The sequence below is a fragment of the Pongo pygmaeus genome, chromosome 2, assembly GCF_028885625.2.
Source record: "Pongo pygmaeus isolate AG05252 chromosome 2, NHGRI_mPonPyg2-v2.0_pri, whole genome shotgun sequence".
Taxonomy (NCBI): Eukaryota; Metazoa; Chordata; class Mammalia; order Primates; family Hominidae; genus Pongo; species Pongo pygmaeus.
The window spans coordinates 159,486,367-159,498,846 of NC_085930.1; the positions used below are offsets into that span (position 1 = coordinate 159,486,367).

The 12,480-nt window shown below is 41.1% G+C and overlaps 1 protein-coding gene across 2 annotated transcripts in view; it reads right to left on the reverse strand.

Annotated features, from left to right (window-relative positions):
- ERICH6 (glutamate rich 6) overlaps positions 1–12,480 on the reverse strand; it is a 49,595-nt gene that overhangs the window by 4,694 nt on the left and 32,421 nt on the right. Inside the window, exons 12-14 of one of the 2 annotated variants that reach the window (XM_054480264.2) lie at positions 12,065–12,220; positions 9,703–9,931; positions 2,812–3,079 (exon numbers count right to left, since the gene is read on the reverse strand). In XM_054480264.2, coding sequence (XP_054336239.1) covers positions 2,816–3,079; positions 9,703–9,931; positions 12,065–12,220 — 649 coding nt within the window. In that variant the 3' untranslated portion in view covers positions 2,812–2,815. Of the gene's footprint in view, positions 1–2,811; positions 3,080–9,702; positions 9,932–12,064; positions 12,221–12,480 lie in introns of those variants that run through there. The other variant, XR_008501435.2, reaches the window with a different exon arrangement.

A 12,480-nucleotide genomic window follows, 5' to 3' on the forward strand; every position in this document is an offset into this window, starting at 1 on the left:
CATGTCATTAATTATCATTTAGTAAAGTAGATAACATTCTGGCGTTAGACATGAGGCAACATGGTAAAAGATGCTGTCCCATTATCCTGCTAATCTCAGCCAATCAAAGCCTTTGGGGCTCAGCACCCCCCCAGAAGTGGTTTTTAATGATGTACAAAAACAGATTTCAGTTAGGGCTTTCTTGCGATTTGCCCTTATGTGCAAATTTTTAGTGCTATTCTGATACATTTTAGCTCAATTATTTTAATATTTCACTTGATAGAAGCTAGAAGTTTACTCATCAATGAAAAGGAAGAGGCTAAAGGCAAAATGAAAAAAGAAAAAGAGAAAGACTTTAATGTAGATTAAGATGTGAATCTAGGAACCTCTTTTTCACAAAGATAGCAGTGGGGAGTGGCAAGAGTGAAAATAAAAAATAAAATAAAACGGAATCCTCAGTATTAACAAAATTCCTAGAAAGAAGGCTAACTAAAGGCAGGAAAAGAAAAAAAGGGAAGTTAATGGATTAATAGCAAGAACCAGGCCGCCTATCTCCCAGTCGCTCAGCCTCCCTGGAATACTCTATGCTTCCACTTACTCCATTCCTTTCCATTCCCTCTTGTATTTCCTCAGGTAGCTCTTAGCAGGGAAACAATATAATTTGACACTAAGTCATGAATGGTGGGTAGGCTTAATCCCTCTTGTTCCGCACTAGCACCAAATTTGGAATTCAGTGTAAGGAGTGTCCCCTGAAACTACATTTCACCCTCTCCCAAAGAACAAAGAATTGAGAAGTCCCAGGAGGTGCAGGAGCTACAGAGTTCTGGCACTCTTCTATGTCTTGAGGGTCCTCCAGCTCCAACTCTCTACTTTGCTTTCTATTCTAAAGCAACCCTATCATTGAACTGGCTGAGGTGGTAGGACCACTTGAGCTTAGGAGGTCAAAGCTGCAGTGAACTGAGATTGAGCCACTGCACTCCAATCTAGGTGCCACAGCAAATTCCATTCTTTAATAATAATAATAATAATAATAATAAAAGGCATTCTTGCGTTATTAGGCTGTGGTGGCTCATCTGTAATTTCAGCACTTTGGGAGGCCACATTGGGAGGATTGCTTGAACCCAGGAGTTCAAGACCAGCCTGGGCAACACAGTGATATAGGAGTCAAAAAGGAATTATTTAGGCAAATAATGAGGGTAAGGATGTCCTCAGTAAGGTTTTCCTTTTAATGAAAAGCAGCCCCTAAATCATTCTCTTTTCTAACAAAGAGCAGCCTGTAAAATTGAGCTGCAAACATAGACAAGCAAACTGGAAGCTTGCATGGGTGAATGCTGGCAGCTGTGCCAATAGGAAAAGGCTACCTGGGACTAGGCATGTTCAAAATGGTGGCTCCATCTTCCCTTCTCTTTGCCAGCCACGTGTACAGTAAGAAGCAGGCAACATGGTGCCTACCAGGCAAAGACTCCATTTGCATAATAATATTAAGGTGGGGCAGCCAGTTTCCCTGTGCGTTATGTAAACGTCACACCTGGTCCAACCAATCTATGGGCCCTATGTAAATCAGACACCGGCTCCTCAAGCCTGTCTATAAAATCCCGTGCCAGAAGTCCCATTTGGGCTCCTCTCTCTCTCCCAGGAGAGAGCTATTCTCCTTTCTCTTTCTTTTGCCTATTAAACCTCTGCTCTTTTTTTTTTTTTTCACATGGAGTCTCGCTCTGTGGCTCAGGCTGGAGTGCAGTGTCACGATCTCAGCTCATTGCGAGCTCTGCCTCCTGGGTTCAAGCGATTCCCCTGCCTCAGCCTCCCGATTAGCTGGGGTTACAGGCATGTGCCACCATGCCCAGCTAATTTTTGTATTTTTAGTAGAGATGGGGTTTCACAATATGGTGAACTCTTGACCTTCTGATCTGCCCGCCTTGGCCTCCTAAAGTGCTGGGATTACAGGTGTGAGCCACCGTGCCCAGCCTAAACATCTGCTCTTAAACTCATTCCTTGTGTGTGTCTGTGTGCTTAATTTTCCTGGCATGAGGCAATGAACCTTGGGTATCACCCCAGAAAATGCACCGCTTCAACAGTGAGACCCCATCTCTTAAAAAAAAAAATGTAAACCAGTAAATGATCAGAATTTGTTCTAAATTGATAATATAGCATATTTCTTGGTATTTTAGTCATTTTGTACACTTTTTTTGAATCCTTCCTGTATTAGTCAGTGGTCTCTAGAGGGACAGAACTACTAGGATAGATGTACATATGAAGGGGAGTTTATTAAAGAGTATTGACGTACACCATCACAAGGTGAAGTCCCAAACTAGGCCTTCTGCAAGCTGAGGAGCAAGGAAGACAGTCTGAGTTCAAAATCTCAAAAGTAGGGAAGCCAACAGTGCAGCCTTCAGTCTGTGGCCAAAGGCCCGAGAGTCCCTGGCAAACCACTGGTGTAAGTCTAACAGTCCAAAAGCTGAGGAACTTGGAGTCTGATATTCGAGGTCAGGAAGCAGCCAGAACAGGAGAAAGTTGAAAGCTGGAAGACTCAGCAAGTCTGCTCCTTCCACCTTCCTCTGCCTGCTTTATCCTAGCTGCCCTGGCAGCTGATCAGATGGTGCCCATCCAGGTTGAGGGTGAGTCTGCCTCTCCCAGTCCACTGACTCAAATGTTAATCTCCTTTGGCAACACCCACACAGACACACCCAGGAACAATACTTTGCATCCTTCAATCCAATCAAGCTGACCCTTCATTGATATTAGCCATCACACTCCCGATCCTCCCACCCCAAAAAAACCTCAACCAAAAAAACCCAAAAAAATTCAACAAAACAAATGAAAGCACCATCATTCTTAGTTAAATTTCTTCATTTATTATATTTTTTATTGTCTTCATTATATCTTGCTTTATACCAGAACTGTGACAGAGGGCAATTAGTTTTAGAGAAAGTGAAGAAAGGTAGGAAGGTTGCTTTAATTTTTCCCAAACCTGGCTTGAGGGAAAATTCACACATCCTTCAAGTTTATGAAACAGGCGACGGATCTTTATTAAACTGGCCAGCAGAAGAAGGTCATCTCCACTCACGTATCGGAGGATTGGAATCTCCTCAGGGTTTGGTAGCTTTTCAGCAAAGAGAAAGAGAAGGAAACTCAGAGTCCAGGAGTGAAACTGGGGAGGTGGGAGGAGCTGAGTCATGGCACTTATGTGGGGTTGGATTCCCTGAAGAGGGTCCACTCTAATTCATCCGTAAGCGGAGGCGGTGGTGTTATTCTAATCTGAATGATGAAAGGGCTGAAGCGCTGTGGAGACTTGAGAGACCAAATGGAATCTGGATACCTTCAAAAGCCTATAATTTATTCAAGTAATTTAACCAGCACCTACTGAGGGGATCACAAAGATGCCTCAGACACAGTCCCTTGTCTGGAAAGTGCCCAGTGGGGGAGGTAGGGTGAGTGCTGGTCTGAAGGCTGGGTGCTCACTGGGAAGGCACTGAGAAGGGCAGTTTTCCTCGGAGAAGGTAGGACTGGGAAAAACTAAAACTCCCTTTCCTGCTCCTAAATGTGTCCCAACCTCCAGGAGGCCATTCCAAATTAACCTCTCCATTACCCTTCTTTGGCCTCTGCTCTCCCCACTCTCTCACAGCTTTTGACGATTCAAGGCTGGTGTTGTCTTCTTGCAGCTGCAGAAACGTAAATGGATTTGCCGGGACAGTCTTGCCTGAGGTGTTTTCAGTCTGTAGCTTCAAAGCCAGCCTAGGAGGGGCATTTAGCCTCTCTGGGGGTAGGTTAAATGCAAGCAGAACTACTACCCTCTGCAAGCTAAGTGACCACTTACCTGCAAAAGATGATACTTACAGTATCATTTCTGTATTTCACTCCTCCTTCCATAGAAAGGAAGGAATGGAGGAAGGAAAGAGTATGAGATGGACAAATAACAAAGAGTAGGTCAGAATCTTTTACCCCAAATATCACACCATGACAGAAACTTTTTTACAGATTAAGTCAATGATGGCTCTAATAAGAAAGATTTCTTCCCCCCGCCTCCCTTATTTTCAGCGGGGTTGGAATAAGAAAGATTTCATCGGCAGGATAATTTTAAGGAATTCCTGAAAAATCAAAAAGCAAATGAGACCATATGCATATAGAGAGAAATAACCAAATGAAACCACTAACCAAAAACACATATACTCTGAGCTCAAACTCAACAGAAATGGGAAGCAGGACGGAGTCTGAGGTAAACATTAGGCTGATCAATTGGGAGGCAGGCCCCTCACCTTTTCCTTTGTGTTGAGCACTGGTGCCCACGGGCTGAGGCTGGCAGCAGGCACTAGCACTAGCCTTCTACCCCTTAGCATCTGAAGCAAACTTTAGTAAGCAGAACAGGGAAACAGGAATTCTCAAATCCAAATTGAACACGCAGCTGAGAATCACCTAATATTTGACGCCACTAAAGAGAGGCACCAGATTTACCTATCAGAGAAACTTATACTCAAGGAAAAATAATTAGGAGATAGAGGAAGACTTTAGGAAATATATCCACATTTATATAGTTAATATTTTCTGAGGGACTTGAGAGAATATTGTTAACGAAGAAAAACAACTAGAGGATTTGGAAGTTAATTCTATGCATATTATAAAAGATATGTTAATTTTAAACTAACCATTAAAATATAGTGTATTAAAAGACTGAGTCTGTTAGCTGGGCATGGTGGTGCATGCCTGTAGTCCTAGCTACTTGGGAGGCTGAGGCAGGATGATGGCTTGAACCCAGGAGTTTGCAGTTACAGTGAGCTATGGTCACGCCACTACACTCCAGCCTGGGTGACAGAGCAAAACCCTGTCTCTAAAAACAAACAAAAAAACCACTGAGTGTGTTAGGTTGAGGAAAGCAACACAATCCAACTATATGTGGTTTGCAAGAGAACATATAACTCAAAACTACGTTAAAAAGATTGAAAATCAAAGGATGAAAAAATATCAGACAAATGCTAACAAAGAGAAAGCAAATGTAAGAATTTAACATCAGATGGAACAGCACTTAAGGTAAAGGCCACTAAAAGGGAAATTAGGAATAACACATGTTGATAACATTACTACCATTATTGTCAAAATAAAAACAAAACCCTCACTAATATACTAGGGCACGTAATGGGAACAGCTGAAGAGCGAATGAGTGAGGGGAAAGAATGGGCTGGCCCTGGCGAAAGGTACAACTCACAAAGAAGAGAGTCAGCATCTTTAATTTCCTGATCACAGAGCTTCAAAATACATACAGCAAAAGTTGATTGAAACACTAGGAACAATGAACAAATTCACAACCATTTTGGGAAACTTTCATACATTTTTCAGAAGTAAACCCAATGACACAAAAATAAAAGAATAGAGAGGGAGGTGTGACTAGAACAACTGGACATAGAATTTTCTACCAATAAACTGTACAACTTTTTTGGTTAAATATACATGGAACACTTATAAAAATTATGTAACCAACCACAAAGAAAATATCAATATATTCTAAACAAGAAGGAAAAAACTGCAAGTCATATTTCCTGACCATTTTGAAATTAACAAGAAAGGGGTAAATCTTTCTATCTATTTGAAAATTCAGTGACTACTGCATTGAAGTCAAAATAGGTATTCTAAATTATTTAGAAGTGAAAGAAAATGACAGCACTATATATTAAAACGTGTGGCAAATGACCAAAGAGGCACTCAGAGTGCTAGGGAAAGGTGGGGGTGGGTGTGGCTGGATTGCTCAGGAAAGGACTCTGCGCAGAAACCTGAAGGAAATGAGGGAACAGCCACATGCTAAATGGAGGGGAAAACATTTTAGGTTGAGGGGATAGCAAATGCAAAGACCTTGTGACAGGAACATGCCTGATATTTTCAAGGAATAGCAAAAAGGCCAGTATGGCTGGAACAGAATGAGTGAGATAAGGTAATACAGAGAGACTATTCAGAGAAAGAGGTCCAGATTGTGTACAGCATTGCAAGCCTTTATAGGGCCTTGGCTTTTACTTGAGTAAAATTAGAAGCCCCCAGATAGTTCTGAACAGGTTTATGTTTTCAAAGTATCATTCCAAGTATTGTGTTAGAATAGACTTTGGGAAGACCAGAAGCAGGGAGACTTATTAGGAGGCTATTGCAATAATCAAGCAAGAGATGGATCAGGTAAAGAGGCAGACAAGAATGATAGCACTGGAAAATGTGAGAAGTGTGAGACTCTGGAGGTATTTTGGAGGTAGAGTTTACAGATGAGTTGGTATGGGACTGTGAAACAGAGCATTTAGAGTTGTGAAACTACTCCCAAGTTTTTGTCCTGAACAAGTGAAAGAATGTAGTTGCCATTTTCTGAGATGGAGAGGACTGAGATTGGATCAAGTGCTGAAATCAAGTTCTGCTGTGTTAAGCTTTTTCTTTTTTTCCTAACAGGGTCTTGCTCTGTTGCCCAGGCTGGAGTGCAGTGGCCCAATCATGGTTCATGCAGCCTTGAACCCCCGGCCCCCCACCCCGCCAATGGTGGGCTCAAGCTATCCTTTCACCTCAGCCTCCCAGATAGCTGGGACCACAGGCATGTGCCAACATGTCTGGAGAATTTTAAAAACGACTTTCATAGAGATCAGGTCTCACTATGTTGCCCAAGCTGGTCTCACACTCCTGGGCTCAAGTAAGGCTCCCGTCACAGCCTCCCAAAGTGCTGGGATTACAGGTATGAGCTACCTCGCCTGGCCTGTGTTGTTTTTAATGCCCTCTTAGAAATCCAGATGGGTATGTTGAATTGGAATCAGAGACTTGCAAGTCTCGAGTTCATAGGAGATCTACCTGAAGATACAAATTAAAGAGCTATCAGCATGCAGATGATATTTAAGGAAGTGAGACTCAATGAGATAATATGATAATCTAATCAGATAATGAGATTATCTGAGATAATCGGAGGAGTGAGTATAGAGAAAAGACAGCCCAAGGACAAGCTCTGGGTTCCTCCAATATTTAGAAAAAGGGGAGATGAAGAGTAATCAGGCCAGAAAAATGAGAAGAAACGGCCTGTGAGGTACAAGGAAAATCAGGGGAGAATAGTCTTGGAAGCAAGGGAAGAAATGATTCCAGGAAGAAGAGATCATCTGTGTTTAATGCCACTGAGAAGTCATTAAATTTCATATAAATTTAATATTTATATTGAATTCAATATTCTTCAAAACGTAGACACAAATAAATCTTCAATACTTACTAACTGGGAAACAAAAACAAATAGGAACCCCCCCCAACAACATAATCTGTATATTATCTAATTTTTATGTTTCAAAAAATATGTATAAAATAGGCTGGGCGTGGTGGCTTATGCCTATAATCTCGGCACTTTGGGAGGCCCAGGTGGGCAGATCACCTGAGGTCAGGAGTTCGAGACCAGCCTGGCCAACATGGTGAAACCCCATCTCTACTAAAAATACAAAAATTAGCAGGGCATGGTGGTATGCACCTGCAATCCCAGCTTGGAAGGCTGAGGCATGAGAATCGCTTGAACCCGGGAGGTGGAGGTTGCAGTGAGCCAAGATCATGCCACTGCACTTCAGTCTGGGCAACAGAGCGAGACTCCATCTGAAAAAAAAAAAAAAGATGTATAAAATAATTTATAAATACATAGTAAGGAGGAAGGTACACACTAAATTTTGGGTGGTGATTACTTTGGGGAAAGGAGTTAGAATAGAAGAAGAAATGAAGGGAATTTCATTTTTAAAAAAATTATCTTTATTTCTGTATTGTTTGAATCTTTAAATATAAAAATATATTCACAAGTCACTTGTAATTAAAAAAAAAACCTAAAGGGTGATTATGAGAACAATGAGAAAAGTAAAAAACTTTAATAACGAACTCTTCCTTTTGCATCAAAATGACTCTTTTTTGATTAAAATTAATTTCTAAGTGGGGAGAAGAAGGGAGGTGCGGGGGTCGGGGAAGGAAGTAGAGGGAGAGAGAGAGGGAGAAAGAAGTATTTTTCTATTTTGGGTAAGAATGTATTTACTATGGATGCAATGTAACAAAAGGAGGGGATACTGCAGATTTCTAACCAAGAAAGAAGTTTGTCTGGAGCCTAAAAATTTGACTGCAGTTTCCAGACTTACTGAAAGTAACTGGAATAGTGCCTAGCACATTGTAGACCTTCGCTCTATGTTGCCTGAATCTGAAATCTCCCCTTTGTCTGGTGGTCATGAGATATTCTTTCCTGTGTTGAATATTGAGAATTCTATTTCCACATACTTAAAAGTTGAAAGCACTTTTGAAGTTTGGAGCTATGTCTTCCTTTAAAAATCAATGAAACAGGCCTTGCGTGGTGGCGTGCCTGTAATCACAGCTATTTGGGAGGCTGAGACAGAAGAATGGCTTGAACCCGGGAGGCAGATGTTGCAGTGAGCCAAGCTCGCACCACTGCACTCCAGCCTGGCGATGGAGAGAGACTCCATCTCAAAAAAAAAAAAAAAAAATCGATGAAACAGGCCGGGAGTGGTGGCTCATGCCTGGAATCCCTGCACTTTCAGAGGTTGAGGCAGGCGGATTACCTGAGGTCAGGAGTTCGAGACCAGCCTGGCCAACATGGTAAAACCCCGTACAGAAAATTTTGTAAAAATACAAAAATTAGCCGGGCGTGGTGGCGGGCGCCTGTAGTCCCAGCTACTTGGGACGGTGAGGCAGGAAGAATTGCTTGAACCTGGGAGGCGGAGGTTGCAGTGAGCTGAGATCGTGCCACTGCACTCCAGCCTGGAAGACAGAGCGAGGCTCCATCTCAAAAACAAACAAACAAACAAACAAAATCGATGAATCAAAGTTCCTTAAAGCTTAAGGGACTGTTCGAAGTCACACACTTTATGTGTTATTTATGTATATAGCTATACATCCATCTCTATTTGTATCCATCTCTACATCTATATTATTTTATTTAGTGCCAAGTACCACCCTTAGTACTTTGCATTCTCATCAAATCTTCACAGCAATCTGTAAGGTTGGAATCATTATTCCATTTTATGGATAAGGAAACTGAAGTTCAAGCTCACTCAGTCAAGTGGCAGAGCTGAGGTTTGAAACTACAGAGAATCTGCAACCTGAATTTCACGTTCTTAACCATCGTGCATTATTGCCGCTCACTGAGAATGTACTCAGGGCTGTGCCCTGGGAGACGCACTGGAGTTACAGAAGTCAATAAGATAGAGATTCTTCCTTTCGGGACCTTGCCATCCAGTAGGAAAGGCAGCACTCTTCAGCAAGCGCGGGGATGGAGGCAAGTACACAGAAAACCCATAGAAGGATGTGGTTGAGGCTGATTGGGTGAAGGACTAGGAGGTCTGGGAAGTGTCTCCAAGGAGACAGGGCTTATGACTGGTTTTGAACATGATTCAAACTCAGGTCTCCTGACCCAACCCAAGGCTTTCTACCATGGCGGGGAGAAAAACAAACACAATACGAAATCTTTAAACTAAACCCCCAAAGCAGCACTACTCTGGCACAGAGCAAACACTCAATAAGTGTTACTTGGATCTGAGTCCGAACTAAAAGGAATTTCAGAGTAAGAAACAATAAAGCTGCCTCAATTCCATATGAAGCTTTCACTACATGTTTTTCCATTGAATTCCAAAATCCTAGTGGACAGTAGATTATGCACTAGTGTAATCCATCAGTAGTAATACTAATACAAGTTATTTTACTCTTATTATTATTCTAAATGCTTTAAACTGTTTTTAAAAATGTACCTACCTTCACTTTGGTTCCAACACTGATCCTTGCCTGTTGGCCCATTGCTAGAAAAGTTATAGAAATCTTGTCTTGTTCTAAGATGCGGACTCCAATATAACGGTTCAAAGCCAGAAAGACAGGTTTAAATGAAACAAAGGGTGAGGAAGTGATGGAACTTGACCAATTCCAAGCCCTTATTCTGTTGCCGGCTTGATCTGAATATTGACCTCCCAAGATATTGATGTATACCCTGGGCAGGAAGGAAATGTAAAAATCATAAACAGTAACACTGTAATTAAATACTGGAATTATCCCTGTTACTTGCTAACCAAGGGGAGTAACGGTTTATGCCAGCGATTAGCACGAGTGGTAGAAACTTCAGGTAATCTTAGGAGTGATAATACTATGACTAAATTCTACACTAATCTGAAGTACCGTATCCTATTTGAGTTCATACTGATAAACTAAAATGGGTCCAAAGGATCAGTCTGGGATGAAGGAGTCTGGAAGGATGAAGAGGGAGCAGGGAAGGTTTAGTCTGGAGAAAATGAGATACAGAAGAGTAGATTAATTCTGAAAGAGGAGGGAAAGACCAGTGCTTAGATTTTCACCACACCAAAATAAAGACCTGTGGCTGTAAATTCTGGGGAAGACTGTGTTGACCTCAGTAGAAGAGAGCTGTTTTCTGGCAATACCCAACTAGGAGCTAGGAGTCCTTCCAGGAGTCCTCCCATCATGGCTGAGTGTGGGGGCAGAGGCTCAGGGAACACCTCTATGATCACTGCAGTGGAGAAGAGGTCTGTGACAGGGCAAAGGTGGACCTTAGACCCACGAGGTGACCCCATCTCTTCAGACCATGAATGTCTTACATTTTACCACATCACTTTTAGCCCCTCACCATCTGAGATCTGGCAGCACTAATTGCTGTGCCAGTCTATTCAGTTATCTCCTTCTCATACCCTCTTACCATCCCCACCTTGAGGAGAGACAATAGATAAAGTGTTCTGGGTACTCAGACCATTGGCTTAATTTGATAATAAATTATTTTTTAAAAACTAGATGACTTGGCCATGAGGACCCCTAGCTAACATCTCATGTCCCCATTATTGATCAGTGGTAGTAATCTAATAACAAAAGCACAAATGAGAAACTGAGGTGATTATCTTATTGTGTCTGGGAAGGAAAGATGTAGTTTTATCTTGAAATCTGGGTGAAAATAATATATAGCTAAAATTATCTGGATAAATCAGTCCCTTGTTTATTTAGTAAACATTCTTTGAGTCTACACTATGTACAGATATGCTGCTATATTGTAGCAAAGATTCAGGATGTGCCCTCAAGGAATGTCAGTCTAGTAAGGGAAATGGACTCACTACACAAGAGGCAGAGAGAGGGCTATGAGAGTATCAAGGAGCCATCTCAGTGTGGCTGGGAGTTCAGTTCACGGGGCAGGGGCTTCATAAAACCAATCTGAAAGAAACTATTGGTTTCTAGTCTAGAAACCAATGAATATTGGTGACAATTAATATAGCACTCCGTCGAAGGTAACATAGAATTGCTACAGAATCCTGAAAGATAAGTAGAAATTTTCCAATATACATGGTGGTAATGAATTGACTACTGCTGTGGACAAAAACCACAAATAGCTTGGTATCCTAACTTTCTCAAGGACTAGCAGTATATAAACTTCACCAATTATTGGCAGAGATTCCTGAGATGAAATTGTTATACCTGTATATAACTTAAAGGAAAAGACCTGTTTCTGAAAAGTTCAGAAAGTTTAAATTGTATTTGAAGTTAAAACCCAAATTTCACTTTGTCAGGCTAAATGAAATAATATGAAGTCACAGAATATATACATAGTAGGTTAAATTGGGACTAGGATCTTAATTTCTCTGGAGATTTTGTCTGTATGTTATTGTTCTTGTTTGTGGCTACAGGAAGCTTACTAGCTAGGAATGTATCTCAAACAATAACAACATAGTGTATCAACTGTCTATTGACAAGTTGTTTACATAGATGAAGCAGAATAACATCATCAGGGCACAGGCTCTAGAGACTGCCTCAGTTAACATCCCAAATCCCTAGAGTTACCATATCACTTATCAAGTTTTTTCTATGTTGTAATTATATAGTTCATATATTCTTACTAAGTATAGAAATAATATGATAAGCTTTATTTTTATAATTGCTTGGGATTTTTTCCACTGAAAAGCATATGGAATGGTGTAAACCAGAAATGTCTCTGAGTTGAACATTACCATCTAAAGACCACTAACTTAAATAAATCTTCTTAAACCCATTCTTATCATTTAAAAAGAAAAAACAAAATTTCCCAGAACGAAAGCCACAAAATGGCAGCAGCAGGAACCCAGAAGCTTACCAGACATTTCCATTGGGATGATAGCAGGAACTTCTGCCAGAGGAATCCAGCACTGCTAGGATAGCAGGGTTAGTGGGCATATCTTCTTGGACAATACAAGTGAAACCATTTACCTTGTTGGGCACTCGAATAATGGCTAGCTTTCCAGATGGATAGCTGAGATCAGATAAGGTCATATAAATTGTTCTAATGCTCCTTGACTATTCTGGGAACAAATTCAATTTATGAGAGCACTCTGAAATCATAAAGCATTCTGAAAATGGGAGGTACTATATTAATATAAAAAATTTTATGCTTTTTATGTGGATCAGAATATACTGATGAGATGCAAGAATCCTCAACACAATCTTGCAAATGAACTGTCACAATATAAAAAGGATTATGCACCATGATGAAGTAGGGTTTACCCTGATATG